The 20621-nt window shown below is 39.5% G+C and overlaps 1 protein-coding gene across 3 annotated transcripts in view; it reads left to right on the top strand.

Annotated features, from left to right (window-relative positions):
- PTCD2 (pentatricopeptide repeat domain 2) overlaps positions 1–20621 on the top strand; it is a 36789-nt gene that overhangs the window by 2179 nt on the left and 13989 nt on the right. For 2 of the 3 annotated variants that reach the window (XM_031935421.1, XM_023207952.1), the window contains exons 3-8: positions 4154–4283; positions 8797–8914; positions 12465–12543; positions 12949–13040; positions 15759–15872; positions 19763–19837. In XM_031935421.1, the coding sequence (XP_031791281.1) occupies positions 4154–4283; positions 8797–8914; positions 12465–12543; positions 12949–13040; positions 15759–15872; positions 19763–19837 (608 nt within the window). The remainder of the gene's footprint in view (positions 1–4153; positions 4284–8796; positions 8915–12464; positions 12544–12948; positions 13041–15758; positions 15873–19762; positions 19838–20621) is intronic. The other variant, XM_023207953.2, reaches the window with a different exon arrangement.

The following is a 20621-nucleotide window of genomic DNA, read 5'->3' as shown; positions in this document are numbered from 1 at the left end:
CCTTCTCTTACGATCCCAGAGAAATATTAAAGCTAGTGCTGCGATTGTTCTTGTCTAGATCTGTGCCACTAAAAGTGTGGTTTGAGGACCAGCGGCATCAGCGTCTATTGGGTGGTTGATAGAAATGCAGACAGAAGGCCCCAGATCATTCATATGCACAATAAAGTTTAAGAACTTGAGATGATTGGCTTTCAAGCTTTTTGATGTAACCTTCAGTAAAAAATGCATTTTATGCTGCATCTCAGTACACGCAAACATATCTATATATAAATGAAATCAAATGAAACAAAACAGTACTATGTGTGATGGTATGTTTTGACATTTTTCACTCTGTGCTAGAAAAGTCAGTCGGATAAAAAATTTCTTAAAAAACAAGAGAAACCTGACTGCCAAAACTAGGATTTGACTGGGCATGATGGCTCATGCCTGTAACTCCAGCACTTTGGGAGGCCAAGGCAGGAGGATTGCTTGAGCCAGGGAGTTTGAGATCAGCCTGAGCAACATAGACCTCATCTCTACAAATTTTTTTAAAGTTAGCTGGGCATGGTGGTACATGCCTGTAGTCACAGCTACTCCAGGGGCTGAGTTGGGAGGATTGCTTGAGCCTGGGAGGTCTAAGGTGCAGTGAGCCGTGATCACACCACTGCACTCCAACCTGGGTGACAGAGTGAGACCCTGTCTCCAAAAAAAGATAAATCTGGGATTTGCTTTGAAGAAAAATCCAGTGTGTTTGGGGATTGCAGAGTAGAGGAAACATAATTAGCAAAATACTGATAATGGTTGAGGCTGGGTAATGGCACTCAGTGAGGGGGATTATTATACTGTTCTTTCATTTCTTGGGTATGTTTGAAAATTTTTGTTATTGAAAGCTAAAAGCAAGAAGACCACCCTAGGTCTTTTTTCCTTTCATCACCTGAGAAAGCTTGTTGCATTCATTCTCTCCCTCCTGCATGTAGAGTTCTTCCCAGCATTTCATACTGTTTATTGTGTGTGGATGCAGCAGTGGTCCCTGGGGATTGTGGATGGACCCGCTTGATCCCTCTTTATGAAAACATCCAAAACTTTCCTTTTGTTTTAAATAACTCTTGGTGTCCCTACTGACTTTTTAAGCTATAGACCCAGCTGTGCTTCCTCTCACGGCCAGATGTTTGTGAACTCCTCATTAACACATTAACATTCTCTTTGTTTTGGTTTGTTTTTTAAGAGACAGTCTTGCTCTGTCACCTAGGCTGGAGTGCAGTTGGCACCATCATAGCTCACTGCAGCCTCAAACTCCTGGATTCAAGCAATCCTCCTGCTTTAGCCTCCTGAGTAACTAGGACTACAGTGCCACCACGCCACCTAATTTTTAATTTTTAGTTTTTTGTGTGTGAAGACAGGGGCTCACTGTGTTGCCTAGGCTGGTCTCAAACTCCCAGGCTCAAGCTAGTATCCTACCTCAGTCTCCTAAAGTACAGGCGTGAGCCACTGTACCCATCCTGATACTTTCTGCCTCCATTCCCTCACAGTTCAGTCCTCCAGAAATCAGTGTTCTCTTGCTGCTCCACTAATTGTACTGTTATATAATACCATATATGGGGCAGAAAAAGTAAACCTTTGGAATGGGGGGAGTATATTTATCCCCAGTTGAGTAGGCTCAATCTAGATTTCGCTTCAGTCTTTTCTTTCTACCCCAGGTATTTTAGATCTTTGTGAGGTTTGCAGTTAGGGCTTCATGTCATCCAGTTGTGATTTCCAGTTGTCATAGTCTTCATAAGGCTGTGGCAGTTGTGTACATGTTCTGAAAGGCAATTAATATAGTCAGTGCCAATCTGCTCTGTTGTCAGACTGCTATGTTTAAAGTCCTGTCAACCTTTCGTCATTTTGAGCCCGCAGTAGTACTCTGTTGTATACCACACCATTAACATACTCATCCCTCTGGCATCCTGGCACTCCCGTGATGGACTCTGCCCTTCCTAGGGCGGTTTCTGGTTGATCTAGTCATGGCTGTTCCCTCCACACCTTCCATTCCCGGTTCTCTTCTGTTGTTCATGCTGATTCCCTTACCTAGAATGCCCCCCTCCTCCATTTCTCCAACCCAATTTAGCCCTTTCCTGTCTCACTGGTACCCCTCCACTTTCACCAACCAGGTCTGTCCTGACTCATAATAATAAAGGTTGTTACAGGACTCTCTGTCCACTCTAAGTTGTAATAGGTGTCGTAACAGGACAGAATAGTCCTATTGTGTTTATAGTCATTCATGTGTCACCTCCTCCATCATTGTTTTCAGGTAGCTTTGTATAAATTTAGCTTGCCTTCCCCAAAATGCTTTAAGTTCTTTGAGGGCAGGAGCTATTCCTTATCCTTCTTGGTGTCTCACACACAAAGAAGGGTACTTCTGAGTATGATTATATGACAAACAAATGTTGATTGATTTGTTTTAAAACACAAGTTATATCTGTTGAAATATTGGATTCTTAAGGTGTTTTTTTTTTTTTTTTTCTGAGACAGAGTCTCACTCTGTCACCGAGGCTGGAGTGCAGTGGCATGATGACGGCTCGTTGCTACCTCTGCCTCCCAGGTTCAAGAAATTCTTGTGCCTCAGCCTCCCCAGTAGGTGGGATTACAGGCGTGCACCACCACACCTGGCTACTTATTATATTTTTAGTAGAGATGGGGTTTCACCATGGTGGCAAGGCTGGTTTCAAACTACTGACCTCAAGTAATCCGCCCACCTCGGCCTCCCAAAGTGCTGGGATTACAGGCATGAGCCACTGTGCCCGGCGTCTTAAGGTTTATTAAGGAGGATTAAGAGGTACAAGATGTAACATCATCTCTTTGATGACTTGAGACTTTTCAGACTGGAAGTTGCTTAGAAATATTTAATAGACTAAATCCTCGTAGATCTAACAGGTGACAGAAGGAATGAAAATGAGAACAATAATGTTTCTATTTACTGGCAGTTACCATATGGCAAATGCTTTACGTATGTCATCTCAGATAACCCTGTGAGGAAGGTACCACGATCCTTACTTTATACATGAGGAATCAAGTCTCAGAGACAAGGGTCTCCATCAGAATGCAAGTGGCCGAGCTTGGATTTCAGCCCAGGTCCTTCCATCTCTAGAGCCTTTAACGGTTACGTGGTTCTGCAAATAAAAGTTGGAGGATCCACTGCATTATCTCAAACCTAGTAGGCTTTTCTTTTAAATCAAGAACAGTGCCTCTGCTTCTAATTCTTGTGTTTTAGATGTATTTGTGCCTCTCCTTTCAGCAACATTCCTTCAAAGCTCTGGGCCTTGGAACAAATCCTATAGCTATTTCCTGGCAGCTTCTGATACTGACAACAGTTCTGCCTTCTGGAAAGCAGATGCTTGGTGGTGCCTGCTTTGCTTTTCACCCCACATTTTGATGGGAATAAAGCCCCTTATTGATGCCAAGAAGAGGTGCCTCCTTTTGGTTTTTGTCCCCACAGTTGATCAGATACAAAGACAAGGGAGAATGATAGACTGTGATGACATTGGAACAATTCTGTCACTGAAAAACTGTTTGCTGCTGTTTGGAGGACTGTTTTCCCCCCTGCTCATTACATAGTACTTTAGCATGCCTTCTAACAGCTGAGTAAAAAGAGACCGAGAGGAATGAAAAAGAGGTGAAGTTGAATCAAATGAAAGAAACATGAGTCATATGGGTCCACCATTGTGGACAAACCTACCTTCAACTCACATTTTGTTTTTAGTTTTCCTTTTTAGTTTTCTCTGCCAATTGATGGTTTGGGTGTCTGGCTACATTTTCTTTCTTTTTCTCATGAGTCATCTATAGATTCAATTATTTGAGCCAAGCCTCTGGGATAGTAATTCTCAAACTTTAGTATACCAGCGGATCACCTAGGGAATCAAAAATGCCAATTCTTTAGCTCTTACTCCAGAGATTTTATTTTAGAGAGTCTCGAGTGGGCCTGGCCCTATGCCCATGCCCCTGCCTCCTATGACAGATGCCATCTGCTGACACTGTTCTAGAAGAGATTGGCCAGTGATGGCAGCTGTGCATCCCTGAGCCCCTCTCAGTGCCCCTCTGCAGTGAGGCGGGTAGGGCTTCCCCATCTTCCTAAGGTCAGACTCCTTATACTCCCAGTCAGCCTGAGTGATGGTCACCATACTGTGCTTTCTTCCAGAAACCTATTTTAGAAACTTGAAAGAGAAACTGACCCAGAACAAGCTCATCTTGAAGGAGGAGTTGATAACCTTACTTCATTTGTGTGAGTCCCGGGACCATGTGGAGCTGGCTAAAAATGTCATTTACAGGTGAGGCATTTCCTTGGAATGCTGCCGCCCTCATCCCTTCTTACTCTGTTCCTTTCTGTGAGCAGTCTCATCCACTTCGAAGATGTTGCCACCTCTACACCAGTGACTTCCAAATCTCTTGTTGAGATGCCTACCTTGAACTCCAGACACTTACATTCACTTATTGAGCACACACTTACTGGGTTCCTACTACATACTGGGTGCTAAGGATAGAAAAGCAGATTTTTTATGTCTAAAGAAGTTACCAGCCTATTCACTAACTCCACTGACATATCCCCTAGGTCTTCAAATTCAACATATGCAAATTCTTTGCTCTTCCTCTGTTTTCCTTCTCACTGGCTAGTCACTCAGGACAGATATTTTGGAGCCTCTTTACTCTCATCTCATTTGCCTCTCTTTCCTGATAGGGTAAGAAATCCTCTTGGTTCTGCTTCCTTGGTATCTCCCTCAGCTCCAGCCCTCCTCCCTCTCTCTCTCCCCATTGGCAGTGTCTTAGTTCAGGCTTTAATGTCTCTCGCCCTGATCCTTTCAGCGGCATCCTAACTATTCTCCCTTCTCCAGTCCTACTATGCCTTTCTGATCCATTATTAAAGTTTCCCGTGTCAGAAAGAACTCACATGTAAGCATAGCCTGCCACTAGGAAAGCCAGCAAAGGCTTCACTTACCAGGGAGCAGTATGACATCAGATCAACAGACTTCATTTCTGAAATTAAGTTCATTGCTCTTTTCCATTTTTTTTTTTTAACTATTTTCTTTTCTTTTTCTTTTTTTTTTTTTTTGAGATGAAGTCTCGATCTGTTACCCAGGCTGGGGTATAGTGGTGTGATCTTTCAGCACAATGCAACCTCCACCTCCAGGTTCAAGCAATTCTCTCTGCCTTAGTCTCCCAAGTAGCTGGGGTTACAGGCGCCCGCCACCACGCTCGGCTAATTTTTGTATTTTTAGTAGAGAGGGGGTTTCACCATGTTGGCCAGGCTAGTCTCAAACTCCTGGACTCAAGTGATCTGCCTACCTGAGCCTCCCAAAGGCTGGGATTACAGGCATGAGCCACCACGCCCAGCTCTCCTTTCCATTTTTAAAAGATCTGTTTCTATATATGAACCTGCATTTATATGTACATTTATAGAGAGAAATACAAGATAATCATATAAAGAATACTGGAAGATTCTCTACCAAAAGTTAACTGGTTCTCTGGGAATTATGGATTATGTATTTTTTGTTTGTCTAAATGTATATTTTTCTGATTTCTCAAACTTGTTTACAGTGGACATTTTATAACATGAAAAAATGTCTTTTTTTAAGTTAAAAAAAATTTAAAAATTCATTGAAAAATTAAAAAACACCAAAAAGTAGAGAGAAGAAATATATCACAGATTCTGCTGTTTTAGTTGTCTGTTGCTGTATAACAAACCACACCAGAACTTAATGGCTTAACACAGTGACTATTTATTATTTCTCATAATCCTGGGATCGGGAATTCAGGCCCATCTCCACTGAGCAGTTCTTGGTTGGTGTCAGATGAAGCCACTCACTCATTTGCAGTCAGGTGGTAGCTGGGCTGTACTGCACAGTCCAAGAAGGCCTCTCTTGAGTTTGTGATGCCTCATTGCTCCTCCATGTGGTCTCCCCCCTCTTTCTGGAGTGCCTCATCATTCATTTGTTGGTTTGAGCTGCACTGGCCCACAGCCCAGATGTGAGCTGCCAGGCATGATAGAGCTGCCCAGAATTGGCATGGCTTCTCTTGGTCAAGGCAAGTTGCCTGGCCAGACCAAAGTCAAGAGGAGGGGAAAAGGATTCTACCTCTGGATGGATGGAGCCATATGCACATACAGAGAGGGAAGGAATTGATGGCAGCCATCTTTGGGGCTTGTTGCTTCCATCTAAGAAACCACTGTTAATATTTTTGTGGTTTTTTTTTTTTTTTCCCACAGATGCAAAGATTTCGTTGTTTTGAAAGATTTTACATTGTTATAGTTATTGCTGTATAATTATTTTCTAAATTAATATAAATATTTTCTTGTTAATCATATCCTTAGGAATCATAGTTTAATGACAATACAGTATTTATTGTATGTTAGGTAGTTTCATTAACTATGCCCATATTGTTGGGCATTGAAGTTTTTTCTAATTTTTCACCAGTATAAATAATATCATGATGAGAAACTCGCTCCTTAAAACTTACTCTTCGTTTCCTTTTGGGGATTGGGCGTATGAACTTTTTAAAGTTTATCAATATGTAACTGTCAGATTATTTTCCAAAAATGTTATGCTAATTTAAAGTCACACTGTATCTGCACACTTAATTCTGTATTTCAGTTTCACAAAGTTAAATCATTTCCCTCTGGCATGTTTTCCTCTCACACATTTTACTATACAAAGCTATTCAATGTTTGTAAGAGTAGTAAAATGAGATAAATATTCTGAGCACTCTTTCTACTCTTATTTTTATCATAAATATTCAAAGTATTGCTCAGTTCCTTTACTGATGCTAAAAAATCTCTACCTAGTTGCTGACCTTTTCTTCTCTAGTTGTAGACAGCTGGACAAGTGGAAAGATGGGTAGATCCAAGGTGCAACCAACACGTTCTCTTTCTCCCTGAGTCAGGCAGCCCATGACAGGGAAAGGAGACTCATGAGCTGAAACATAAGCTTTTTATTGAGCCAAAAATGGGGAGCATCTTAATACCCTTGTTATGATGACCAAATGCTGTTTGGTTTATTGAGGGATTTTAGATCCTCTTGAATATTTCTTGTCCAGAAGGCAATTCATTATCTCAGTGACTTTCTAGCACTTTTATTAATGTGAATGTCATTTAGCATGTTAATGTCAAATCAGAAAACTTGTTTTTGCTTTATTTTGCTTTTAATCTGGCACAAGTTTCTCATGAGAATATTTACTGAAATATGTTGATGTTTGAAGATGTTTTCCTTAGCATGCCTTACATTTTATAAGGGCTAACATATGTTGAAGACTTATGTGCCAGGCACATCATTTCATTTAATCGTCACAAAAAAAAAAACTGAGTTGGGTTCTCTTCTTCCCTCCATTTTACAGATGAGGAGACGAAAGCACAGAATAGTTAATTAATTTGCTCATCATCACACAAGTAGAAGAGCTAGGATTTGAATGATCAGTTTGGATTCAGAGCCTAAAAACCCTTAACCACTATCCTATTTTGCCTTCCAACAACTCAATTTATAAGTATTGTAATGAAGCAATGAATATTATTTGTAACTTTTTTTTTTTTTTTTAAGATGGAACCTCGCTCTGTCGCCCAGGCTGGAGTGCAGGCTCACTGCAAGCTCTGCCTCATGGGTTCAGGCCATTCTCCTGCCTTAGCCTCCTGTAGCTCAGACTACAAGCGCTTGCCACCACACCCAGCTAATTTTTTTTTTTTTTTGTATTTTTAGTAGAGACGGGGTTTGACCGTGTTAGCCAGGATGGTCTCGATCTTGGCCTCCCAAAGTGCTGGGATTACAGGCGTGAGCCACCGCGCCCAGCCTATTTGTAACTTCTATAAGTGGATAATGAAATATATCAAAGTACACCTCATCATTCTATTATTGTATCATTGTAGTATATGCATTTAGAATAGACTAGCGTAATGTACTCTAACTCCTCGATGATTTTTAGCAGAAAGTAAAAAGTATCCTGTTTTGTCATCAGTTCTTCTCCTCAAGATATTTTAGATTCACTCATTATATGAATCTGAATCTAAAAGAAATACGAATATGAAAATTCATAATGAATAAATCTTTCTAAAATCTGATTTACGTGTAATCATGAGTTGTTGATATTTGTCACATATTGTCCTCTTGGTGTCTAAAGTAAAAAGGGTTGGTTATTGAAAGTAAATTTACAGTAGTGATATGCAGTTCTGACTGACAGACTGGCTGCCTGTAGAAATCTCAAGCATAGAAGACATCATTGTCTTTGAGATTAGCCTTTTCCTAAAACGTAAACGTTCGAAACTACATTTAATTTGTTTAGCCAGGTGATCGTAACTCCTGTGTACCTTTCCCAAACTTAGAAAAGCAGAGAGATTGCTGTAAATTGTAAATGTGACTGTTGGTTGTCTGCCATCCTATATGAGGGTGAAGCCAGCCTCCAGGAGCACGGAGCATCACCCCCGCTTCTTTCCCTTGTTCTACTCTGGGTGGGGCCCATTCTGATGCACTTACAGATGCTACTAGACTCCTGCTCTTTCCTAAGGTGTGCTCACACTCAGTCTCGGGGTTGTTTCTAAATTTAGAGAATGATTACAACGTACGTTTTTCCTGTTTCTTTTATTTTATGTCAGTCTGCTGTAAACTCTGTTTATTTAAATGGTTGGTATACTTCTGCACTCCAGGATTCCTGATTGTCTGAAATCTCCACTTCTCCTCCTCCAGACTGTGAGAGAACTTTATTCTCTGTTGTGTCCCAGCACCTGGCGTAGTACATGCCACAGTCTGTGTCTGTCCTTTTTCCTGTGTCCTACCTTTTGGCTCATTGAATCATTTTCATTACCAGGTACCATGCAGAGAACAAAAATATTACTTTGGGGGAGTATAAGTTTGGACCGCTTTTTATGAGGCTGTGTTACGAGTTGGATCTCGAGGAATCTGCAGTGGAGTTCTTGAAAGACCAGGTTATTGTTTCCTAATTGTTTTCTCTGCCAATGTATGTGTTTTTGGTGATATTGGAAAAGGCATCTCTTCCATGCACATTATTCCTGGGTTAAACAATTTTCAAAGAAAGGCTGCTGGGCCGAATGAGCACTTCTCTGCATTTTTAAGTTTCCTTGCAGTCAGTTTGTGTGAAAGAGGGATGGAGTGATATAGAACAAGTGTGGAAGAGGTATAGGTACAGATGATCCTACCTTGGATGTGTATCAATGTGGGTTGTACACCTGCTCTTTTAGGGGCTTTCAATAGAGAAGAGCTTAAGACAGTCTCCGTTTAAAGATGGACATTCCTATCCTTTACCTGTGTTCCTTCTCGATTTTGTATTTGTATTTTCCTGGTAGAAGACTACATTTGGGAGGTGCTTTTCTATTTTCAAAATACTTTCCCTCACATATTCTGACTTTCTGTTCCTAAAAACAAAAGTAAATAATTATTTTTATAGTTACTCATTGAATATTTACTATGTCTTCAGCATTGTGGTTAAGTACTTTAAATATTTCATTTTATTTGTTTTTCACAATAGCCTTGATAAGGTAGATTTCCATTTTGTAGATAAAGAAACTGTGACCTAGAAACATTATAAATCATTCATTCATAATAAAGTCATTTTGATTACCAGAGACCATGTAGAGGACAGAAATATCACTTTGGGGGAGTGTAAGCTTAGACTGCTTTTCATGAGGCTGTGTTTCCCATAATCAGAAACATTTGCTAAATTTTGGGGCCACGGCTGACCACCAGGTACATTTTTGTATATTTAGTAACTTAAATAACAAGCTGAGTTGTTTTTCTGCCTCTTACTCTTTTTTTATACAAAATTTTCTCTGTACATGGTGGGAATGTTAACTCTAGGCTTGCCCCTCTTTAATGACACCTGTGTATTAGAAAGATGACCATAATATATTAGTAAGCAGAGAAAAGGTTGTTTTAGAACAGTACAAATAGTTCGATCCTGGTTTTTTTTCCATAAAAAAAGACATACTAACATTTTAACAAAATATAAATACATACATGCTGGGAAGATATACATTAACTCACTTTATCTTTAGGGGTAGAATTATTAAAAATTCTCACTTTTTAGTTTATACAGTTTTGTATTATTTGACTATTTTTAATAAACATATGTTAATGTTTCAGTTAAAGGAAAACAAAAGCTTCCCACTATAATAAATCATAGCCACGAGTATGGTGATAAAAACAAAAATAAAAAAGATGAAAGTGAAGTGTTTTTTTTAGCCTGCTTGTATATGAAAAATTCACGTATAAGTAACTTTTCTGGAGTAGGATGAACAAATTCAAGTAAGTGACATAGGACCTAATCCTGCTTCTACCCGAACTTCTCTTATCCCCTACTTAAAACCCTGTAGTGTTGCCAGCATGGTAGCCACATGGAGTCGTTGAACTGTGGCTAACTCAAATTTACATTTTAATTACTTGTTATAAAAAGAATGCAATGTATGTTAATAATTTTTATATTGATTACATGTTGAAATTACATTATAGTAGGTTAAATAATTTAGTCTATTTCTGTTTACTTTTTTAAGTGAGGCTAATTGAAAATTTAGAGTCACGTACGTTGTGATTCTGAAATATCCTTGGTGACTCAAAATGCTTTTCCATTGGCTGGGGCTGCTCTGGTGGCTTTCCTTCACACTTCAAAGAAAACCCAGACCCCTGACTCTGACCTAGGGGGCCCATTGTGCCATCTCCCCATTCTCCCTTGCTGACTTCACTCTGGACCTATGTGTTCTTCCTCAGCCATGGCGAGCTCACAGCCTCTAACTGGAATGTTCTGCATCCTCACCCATGAGGCTCCCTCCTTGACCTCACTGAGGTCTCTTCTCACAGTGCCTTCCCTGACTACCTTCCATCTGTCTTCTCTACTTGCTCTTCATAGACCTTACTAATAGCTGAAATTAATATTTTTTTTCACTTGTCTTATTCACTGTCTTCTCCACCAGAATTTAAGCTCTGCTAGATTACAAACCCTAGTAGGGTTTGGAGCAGGGTGTATGTCCTGTTTATCATTTCTTTATTCTCAGCACCTAGAACAGTGTCTGTGTAGTAGGTGCTCAGAAAACAGTAGACTTGAGCAAGGCATTTAATGACACATTTGAATACCATGTGTCCCATTATCAGGGCACACCAAATGTTGAGATGTTAGCAAGATGTTGGTCAAAGGATACAAAATTTCAGTTAGATGGAATAAGTTTAAGGAATTCCTCTGTACAACATAGTGACTATAGTTAATGACAATGTATTGTATTCTTCAAAATTGCCTAAAGAACAGGTTTTATGTACTCTCACCACACAAAATGAGTACGTGAAATAATGCATATATTAATTAGCTTGGCTTAACCATTCTGTAATATATACATATTTCAAAACAACGTACTGTTTTTTGGGTTTTTGTTTGGATACAGGGTCTTGCTCTGTCACCTAAGCTGGAATGCAGTGGCACTATTATCATAGTTCATTGCAGTCTCATAACTCTTGGGTTTAAGTGATCCTCCCACCTTGGCCTCCCAAGTAGCTAGGACTCCAGCCTTGTGCCACCACACCCAGTTAATTTTTTAATTTTTATTACTTTTTTAAGAGATGGGGTCTTGCTGTATTGCCCAGACTGGCCCCAAACTCTTGGCCTCAAGCGATCCTGCCTCTCCCTCCCAAAGTACTGGGATTACAGGCATGAGCCACCAAATGTATTTTTATTTGTCAATTAAATAAATACATACATACAAGTTAGAAAAAAATGTTGAGAACCACTGTTTTGGAGAATTATTTCAAAAGGCGGGTAATCAATTCTGTATTATCCATTGCCAAAAAAAGACCATAGTTGTGAGACCCTCCTGCCTTAGTCCTCAAGTATATTTATAGCTGCCATTTCATGTTAATAGCTGGCACCTAGTTTCTGGGACCACTCTGCCAGGGTTAATTAGCTAGTTTCTTTTCTCCTAAGCATGACATGACGTTTCCTTAAAGATGTCCTTCGTGGTAGTTATGAAACCCAGAGATCTCTTGCTGTACCTCTCAGCATGACAGCCAAGAGAGTGGAAAGCATTTTAACTTTTTTCTTTTTTTGAGACGGAGTCTCACTCTGTCACCCAGGCTGGAGTGCAGTTGCACGATCTCAGCTTACTGCAACCTCCACCTCCTGGGTTCAAGCAATTCTCTGTCTGAGCCTCCTGAGTAGCTGGGATTGCAGGCGCCTGCCACTATGCCCGGCTAATTTTTGTATTTTTAGTAGAGACTGGGTTTCACCCTGTTGGCCAGGCTAGTCTTGAACTCCTGACCTTGTGATCCACCTGCCTTGGGCTCCCAAAGTGCTGGGATTATAGGCGTGAGCCACCGTGCCCGGCCAACTTTTTTCAAAAATAAAACCTGAATATATAAAATATATTAGAGAATTCAGATGGCCAAATGAGCAAAGTATGCAAAAAATGAGACCTGGATAGATAAGAGACACTCAATAGTTTTAACTTTTAACCAAACTGTATTGTTCTTCTTCATTAGCATTTACGAGGTTTCTTCTCAGACTCCACATCATTCAATATTTTGATGGACATGTTATTTATCAAAGGCAAATATGAAAGTAAGTACTGCAATTTCTATTTGCTGAAAAATTCTGCTGTTTGCTGGCCTGGGAATTAGGGGGGAAAATGAGTCGTGCAAAAATGATTCTTATATCCCTGATAAGTGGCTGAATTCTGGAGACCTTATGAAGTTTGAAAACATCGTATTGCATATCATCCCTTAAACTAAATATCCCAGATTTTACTTATGCTAAAATTGTGAAGCAGCTTTTAAAACATTAGTTCTTCCTGTTTGACCTCATAGTTTATTTCAACATTTAGCTAATTGCTAAATGACTTTGAGAAATAGCTTTTATTTTGTTGAAATACACTTTTCTGTAGATGGTGCTGAACAGATGAGAGCTTTGGGGGCCAACAGTAGAGGAACTCTGATTAACACTGCGATCCACTCTCACTTTTGGCAGGTGCTTTGGAAGTATTGGTAGAGATGAAAAACCAAAATGTGAAGTTCACCAAAGATACCTATGTTCTTGCTTTTGCAATTTGCTACAAACTGGTAAGACTCCTTCCCCTAAACTTTGAGAGCATTGTGGGCGGTCTTTGAGAGAGGATTTTTTTTTCTCTCTATAAATAAAATTCAGTTCCTCTGAAGTCTGTTTTCCATCTGGTGCAAATGTTTTAATTTTAAATGTATTTATTTTTAGAAAACTCAAGTTAGCCATATCAGACAGTTTTATGGGAAAAGTAATTTTTTCATCTTTCACTCTTCTCTGGTGATTGTGTAGATAGTGAGAACAAGAGGCAATGTGTTGGGTTCGGGCTCTGCTTTAAAGTCATCTCACATGCTGGACTCTGCTAGATCCATCTTCCCTGTTGTCCTTGTCTATGGAAATCTTAGCTTCCTTCATTGAGCTTTCAAGGACTACTTTGTTTTCATATTTGAAGGTTTTTATAGTCACTGAAACTGGAAGTGATGTTTGTCACCTCCAGATATCCCTTAATTGTGCTCTATTTGTATCACCTCCCTGGTACTTCTGACACGGCCTAATGTTGTTACTTAGTAGATGCACGTTCCATTCTCTCCACTTGAGTGTGAGCTCCTTGAGGCATCTTTGTATCCTACCACCTAACACAGTGCCTGGTATCCAGTAGTTCTTTAATAAACATATGTGACATGAAAGTGAACGCTGAGGACAGAGACCATGACTTATAAGTTCTTTTATCAATACAAAAAATTAGCTGGGCGTGGTGGCATGCACCTTGTAATCCCAGCTACTCAGGAGGCTGAGGCAGGAGAATCGCTTGAACCCAGGAGGCAGAGGTTGCAGTGAGCCGAGGTTGTGCCACTGCACTCCAGCCTGGGCAACAGAGTGAGACTCTGTATCAAAAAAAAAAAAAAAAAAAGTTATTTTATTATTACTCTACCAGGATTATTTCTTGCCCACAAAAACTGTTTCTTCAATGTTTAGTGAATGATTATTGAAATAGTGAAATGATCAATGTTTAATGTATTACTGTTGTCATTCATATCATTTAAACTTTGGAAACCTGGCACACAAAACCTCTTTGTACTGAAAACAAAGGAACACTAAGCGAAGTAGAACATGGGCTGTTGAAAAACCCTCCTGAAGAGTGTAGCAATGCCAGTTTTCCAAAACAAGGGGATAGCTGGGTTATAGTGGAAAGAAAACCAACTGGAAATTGAGAAACTTGGAGTCTAGTGTCCACTTTGGTATTATATAGCTTATATATATGGCTTATATAGCTGTGAACTGATCACCTATCTCATTAAAATGAGATAGATTTGGGAGTCAGCAAACTTTTCTTATAAAAGGCTAGATAGTAAATATTTTAGGCTTTGGGGGCCATGTATGTCTCTGCCTCATATGAATTCTGCCCCATACTGTTTGCTTTTGTTCTTACAGGCCTTTGAAAATGTTAAAGTCATTCTTAGCTGTAGGCCACATTTAGCCCAAGGGTCATCGTTTGCTGACCTCTGGATTCAATAATTCTTTCATTCACACCATTCTACAATTCTAGGAGGCCAAAAACAAAACCACACAGCACTAGAGCATCACTTATTCAGCATTGTAATTCTCAGCCTTCTCGTCTTCCACTTAGGGATGCCTCCCTGAGTGTATGCTGCAATGACAAGAATTTCAGTTCTGCTTAGAGGCCACGCGCAGTGGCTCACGCCTGCAACCCTAGCACTTTGGGAGGCCAAGGCAGGCAGATCACCTGAGGTCAGGAGTTCGAGACCAGCCTTGCCAACATGGTGAAACCTTGTCTGTACTAAAAATACAAAAATTAGCCAGTGGTGGCACATACCTGTAATCCTAGCTACTTTGGAGGCTGAGGCAGGAGAATCATTTGAACTGGGGAGGCAGAGGTTGTAGTGAGCCGAAATTGCGCCCTTGCACTCCAGCCTGGGCAACAGAATGAGACTCCGTCTCAAAAAATAAAATAAATAAATTAGGAAAGGCCAGAGGATTTTCTCCCCTGTGTTGTGTCCAAGAATAGCTTGTTTCACCCAGTGGAGATGAGTTGAAAAAGTGATCTGGTCAGCCAGTAAACATTCCACATCAATTCTGGGAACTGTCCTCTCTCATCCCATTTGAAGTCTATTTTGACAGGAGTTGCAACTCTTGTCATGACAGATGACATAGTTGCACAGCCAGGCTGCTCTCATAAACCTAATCCCCCGCAGCATGCACAAAGGAAGAGGATTTGGTTTTACCACTGCTGTTTTTATATCACGGACATTCTTGGATTTTTTTTTTTTTTTGAGGTTTCTGTTTTCATAGGATTCTTTTATAATTTATGTTCAAATTAGTGTTCGTTTTCAAATATTTGACATATGAATATTTTCAGATTGGAAATTCCCCAGAAAAAGTTTCCTGGTGTTGTTGAGCCTTAATCAGCTGTTTAATATAGTAGCAGGCAGAACCTTTATACTCATAAACTATGGGGTCTGTGTCTAGAAACTAGCCTGCCCAGATACAAAGAGATGTGTTTATTTTCTGGTAAAAACTGCCCCGATTCAGAAAATTGAAAATGAGCTTTAAAAATAAAGTTAATTTAGATTTTACCTGCTAACATATCAGTAGCCTGGTGTATTTGCAAATAGTGTTTATATGGGGCTTAATCTTTTAAGTGGCTTAAGGTAGGCTCTAGGAAATCCTTATAAAAGGAACTCTAAATATTGAGCACTATTAATCATTTTATTGAATTTAAAGGTTTATAACATTAATCGAACAATCCTGTCTCCTCACAGAATAGCCCTGAGTCTTTCAAAATCTGTACTACATTAAGAGAAGAAGCTCTACTCAAAGGAGAAATTCTCTCCAGGAGAGCATGCTGTTTTGCTGTGGCATTAGCTCTGAATCAGGTAAAGCTTTGTGGTGTACGTAAGTAAACTGGGAGTGGCCAGGACTTTATTACTTTTATTTGTCCTTGCTTTTACTTTTTTCCTTCTGACTGCATCATAAAGAAGTAGTCCCCATAAAGAGACCAATGCCTTTGTTGCCTTGGCAACCTATATCTATACCTGTACCGGCAAAGAATGTTTTTATTTACAGTTGAGGACCTAACATGCATTTCTAAATAGAAAGGTAGAGAAATTTCTCAAGTAATTAAAATGAAAATTGCAAGTCATCGGATGACATTGTAACGTTCTCAGAGAACAGTTTAATTTAATGCTCTCCAAAGTTGAATTAGGATCAGATGAATGAGGACTGCTGTGTCAGCCCATTGTAGAAGTGGGATCCATCACATACGTCATAGTTATACCCAACTACTACTGTTATTTGGGTGACTTTAGTGATCATTTAGCCTCATTCCCCTGACTGGACAGGTGGAGGTAGCAGAGACCCAGAGATAAGAGGGGACCTCCCTGAGGTCATGCCTCAGTGATGGCCAGAGTTAGAGCTGGAACCCTGGAACACCATCCCTCTGGAAGAGCCTCTCCTGAGATTTCCTATTCCAGAGCCTAAAAAATATGAAATGCTTTACATGTTTCCTATGTGGTAAAAGGAAATTTTGTAGCAGAAAAATAGTAACCAAACCAGGTTGTTTTCCTGGCTGGTAAAATATAGCTGGAGAACTCTTATTATTAGAAATCAAAACATGAGGGTGATCCATTTCCATATACTGAAGTCACTGAAAGATAAGACTTAAGAGATTATACACTTTCCAGGCTTCTGCTGGGCCAAGATCATTTTTTTAACTTTCTAAGCTTCTCTCGCTGTCCAGGGGAATTATTTTGTCTTCTTAATCTGTCATGAGGTGAGTGAGTGAATTAAAGTCTCTTCGAAGGCATGTGTTTTTCTTTCTTTGTATAGCTCCTGTAGTTTTTCTTTATTTAAGTCTAAGTTATACTGTTTGGTGCACAGATACATCATCACTGTTACATCATCACTGTGAATCCCTCACTTTAGCATTGTAAAGTGCCTATCTAGGAATGTTTACTGCTTTTGCCCTGAATTCAACCTTATCTAATATTAATAACTCCATCCCTCTTTTTGCTTATTTCTCTCTTTGTTTTGATGAGGTTTGCATTTGCCCAATATACAGCTTTTCCTATCCTTTATTTTTGCAATCTTTCTGAATTGTTTTGTTTGAACTTTATCTCTTATATACTGCATAAATTTCTATGTTGCTTTATAATATGATGCTAATCTTTTAATATCCATTTATATTAATATGACATATTTGATCTTAGGTCTCATTTGATGCTTTTTGTTTCTATAAGTTTTTCTACTATCTGATGCCATGTGGTTATTTTCTCTAGTTGGTATTTTTGCTCTAGTGGTGACTTTAAAACCATAGTTTTGATTTTTTTAATTCTTTAATTCTTTGGACAAGACCTGTTAATTCCCTAATATAAGTAATGGTGAAAATAGTGTATTTCCTCTGTTTTTCATCTTATTTTCTTCCTCCCCCTCCAACACCCAGTTTTAGCTCGTATTTTACTTTGATAGTGTTCACTTTACTCTTGAATGTACTTGATTTGTCAGTTTTAAGTGATATTTTTTGGCCTGCTGATAATAAAGATAAGGAAATGGGAATGCCTTCTTTACCTTTCATCTCTTTTCCTTCTCTTTCTAACTTCGTTAGTGTTAACGTTGCTTCATTGTCCAGGCATATAACATTTACGCTCTGTTCTGTAGCCATACTCCCCACTTTTGAGTCCTGTGTATAGCTAAATAGGTTGTTTGGTGCTAATTGTTTTTCCAGTTTTCTCTTTGTTGGCTGAAGTGAGTATTTTAGTAAATTCTTTGGAGGAACAATATCCCTTGAGTTCTTGGTATTTTAAATTATTTTTTTTTGCCTGTTGTTTTTGTACTTGAACTACAGTTTGGCCAGATTTACAATTTCAGGATGACATTTGCTTTTCTTGATGTACTTTTAGACATTGCTTTTCTGTCTTCTGGTATAGAATATTGCTGTGGAGAAATCTAAGGCCTGCCTGATTTTTTTCCACTTCTGTTTGACGTGATCTTGTTCATTTTTCTCATTTCTATCTTCTATATCCATGGAAATATTTTTCAATTAGGGTTTCTTCATTGGTGGCCAGTTATACTCTTTTCTTTTTTTTTTTTTTTTGTTAGACAGAGTCTCACTCTGTCGCCCAGGCTGGAGTGCAGTGTTGCAGTTTTGGCTCACTGCAACCTCTGCTCTGCCTCCTGGGTTTAAGTGATTCTCCTGCCTCAGCTTCCTGAGTAGCTGGGATTACAGGCATGTGCCTGTCAAATTTTTGTGTTTTAGTAGGCGTGTTCCCAGCTAAATTTTTGTGTTTTAGTTGAGGCAGGGTTTCACCATGTTGGCCAGGCTGGTCTTGAACTCCTGACCTCAAGTGATCTACCTGCCACAGACTCCCAAAGTGCTGGGATTACAGGCGTGAGCCACTGTACCAATTGTTTTCTTAATTTTGTTCTACTGTGTTCCTTTCCTCCTTTTGAAAATACCTTCTTTATGAGTGTCATGTGGTGTTTCTTTTTTGACTATTCATCATTGAAAAGTGTAAGTTTCAGGCCTAGCACAATGGCTCCTGCCTGTAATCCCAGCACTTTGGGAGAGGGGAGGATCACTTGAGGCCAGGAGTTTGAGACCAGCGAAGACAACATAGGGAGACCCTGTCTCTACAAAAAATAGGTAAATAATTAAAACAGGTACAGTAGTACATAGTACATGCCTGTAGTCGTTGCTGCTCAGGAGACTGAGGCAGGAAAATAGCGTGTGCCCAGGAGTTTGAGGCTCCATGATTCCACCACTACCCTCCAGCCTGGGCAACAGAGCAAGACTCCGTCTCAATAAACAAATAAATAAATAAATTCAAAAATAAAAGAAAAACTTAAGTTTCTTTTAGATCAGTCATTTGTAGATTCATGTCAGAGAGAGAGAGAACAACAGAGCGGGACACCAAAGCACTGTTCTAGACTAGTAGGATTTTTCTTCATATAAGCCAAAGTTTTGTCTACAAGTATGCATAGGCTTCATTTTTTTAAGTCAACAGAAATAGGCACTGAGGTGGGTTTTGGTATGCAGTCTCTTCTCTGCTGCTGCCGTCTTAGGAACCTACTGCTTCCTATGAATATGGCTTGTCTATGAAACGCTTGACTAGCCTCTTCTCTGCCATCACAAGGATCCACGGAAGTTCTCTTTACTAGTCCTACACACTGTTCTCATCATTGTTCTCATCATTGTTCAACAATCATTGATGATGATTGTTCATCATCATTGTTCTCATCATTGTTCTCATCATTGTAAATAGGAATTTAGGTTTTGTACTTCAGGTTGTGCCCTTACTTTTGAGAGTTGTACTGTTGTAGGTTCTTTGTGAGATACAGAGCACTGTCCACCTCTGACTGCTTTCTCCTGAACCCTGCCAGCCTCCATTTCCAATGTTTCTGGCAGTGTTTCCAGCTCTGCTGTGGTTTGAGGTTTCTGTGTTCTAATTATGTATGTCAAAGACAGGCTTTGCACTTTGTTCCTCGTTCCTATTTTTAGAAGCTGATTCCAATAGGAGAAGGGGAAATGCCAACTTTATGCCTGCATCTTAAGAACTGGACTCAGGCAGGCTGTTAAAACATTCAACAATATGCGACTGGATGGAGCATTTTATGGAGTGTTCAATTTTGATTTCCGAAACGTTTTTTCTTTGTGGACTTCAAAACCCTGAGGTCACCTTAATAGGAATATACTGCCTTCTCTAAGTGAACTTTTACAATAACATTAGTTCCTATGATATGGAATATGATTTGTTTCTCTTCCTTCTAGAATGAGGTGGCAAAAGCTGTGTCCATTTTTTCTCAAATCATGAATCCAGAAAGCATAGCCTGCACTAATTTAAATGTAAGTGACTTCTTTGTGGTTTAAGGTAAGCCTTGAAATGTATTATAATAAGTGTATTATAATAAAATTATGCTTAAATTTTTTGGCTGTATATAATGACTTGATCTGCCAAGGTTTTCATTCAAATCCACAGTCATTTATTGAGTTCCTCTATGTGAAAAATTACAGTATCACCCTTGTGAGAAGAATCACACAGCTGTTGCTTCCAGGAGTTTGTAAACAGGTAGGAGAGAGGTAGATATGCTCATATATAAGACACGGCTAGATGCTGAAGACATGAAACATGGCTAAGAAAGCTGTAGATGTAGGGACGAGGAGGGGATGGAGACAGATCCTCCAGGCTCTTTACCAAGCCTTGAGAGAAACCTATGTGCTAACTGCATATTATTGGTGGTACCTAACTCATGGCATTGTTGCAGTTAATGAGCTTATATACTTATGGTACACAAAATAGTGCCTGACATGTGGTAAACATTCAGTAAATGTTATCTATTGTCATTCTTATTATGTTGCCAGTATGCCATGGTCCTCTTCCCCATTAACTTACCTGGGCCACCCGGGACACTTATTTGGGACCTTGTGGTCTGGGTCAGCAAGTGGCTGCACACGTATCACCAAGACATGCAAAACCTTAATCCCTAAAACTAAAAGCAAAGGAAAAAAAATTATCTCAGATTCGCCAGATTCATGCTAATAATAAAGTTTGAGGCATATTACCACTCCCAGAGTTTGAGCAGTGAGTCATGAAACCTTCCTGGACCAATTATAAAAGACTATCTTGTCA

The sequence above is a fragment of the Piliocolobus tephrosceles genome, chromosome 4, assembly GCF_002776525.5.
Source record: "Piliocolobus tephrosceles isolate RC106 chromosome 4, ASM277652v3, whole genome shotgun sequence".
Classification (NCBI taxonomy): domain Eukaryota; kingdom Metazoa; phylum Chordata; class Mammalia; order Primates; family Cercopithecidae; genus Piliocolobus; species Piliocolobus tephrosceles.
Note: the sequence above shows the minus strand (reverse complement) of the source record. Positions and strands in the feature narration are given on the sequence as shown.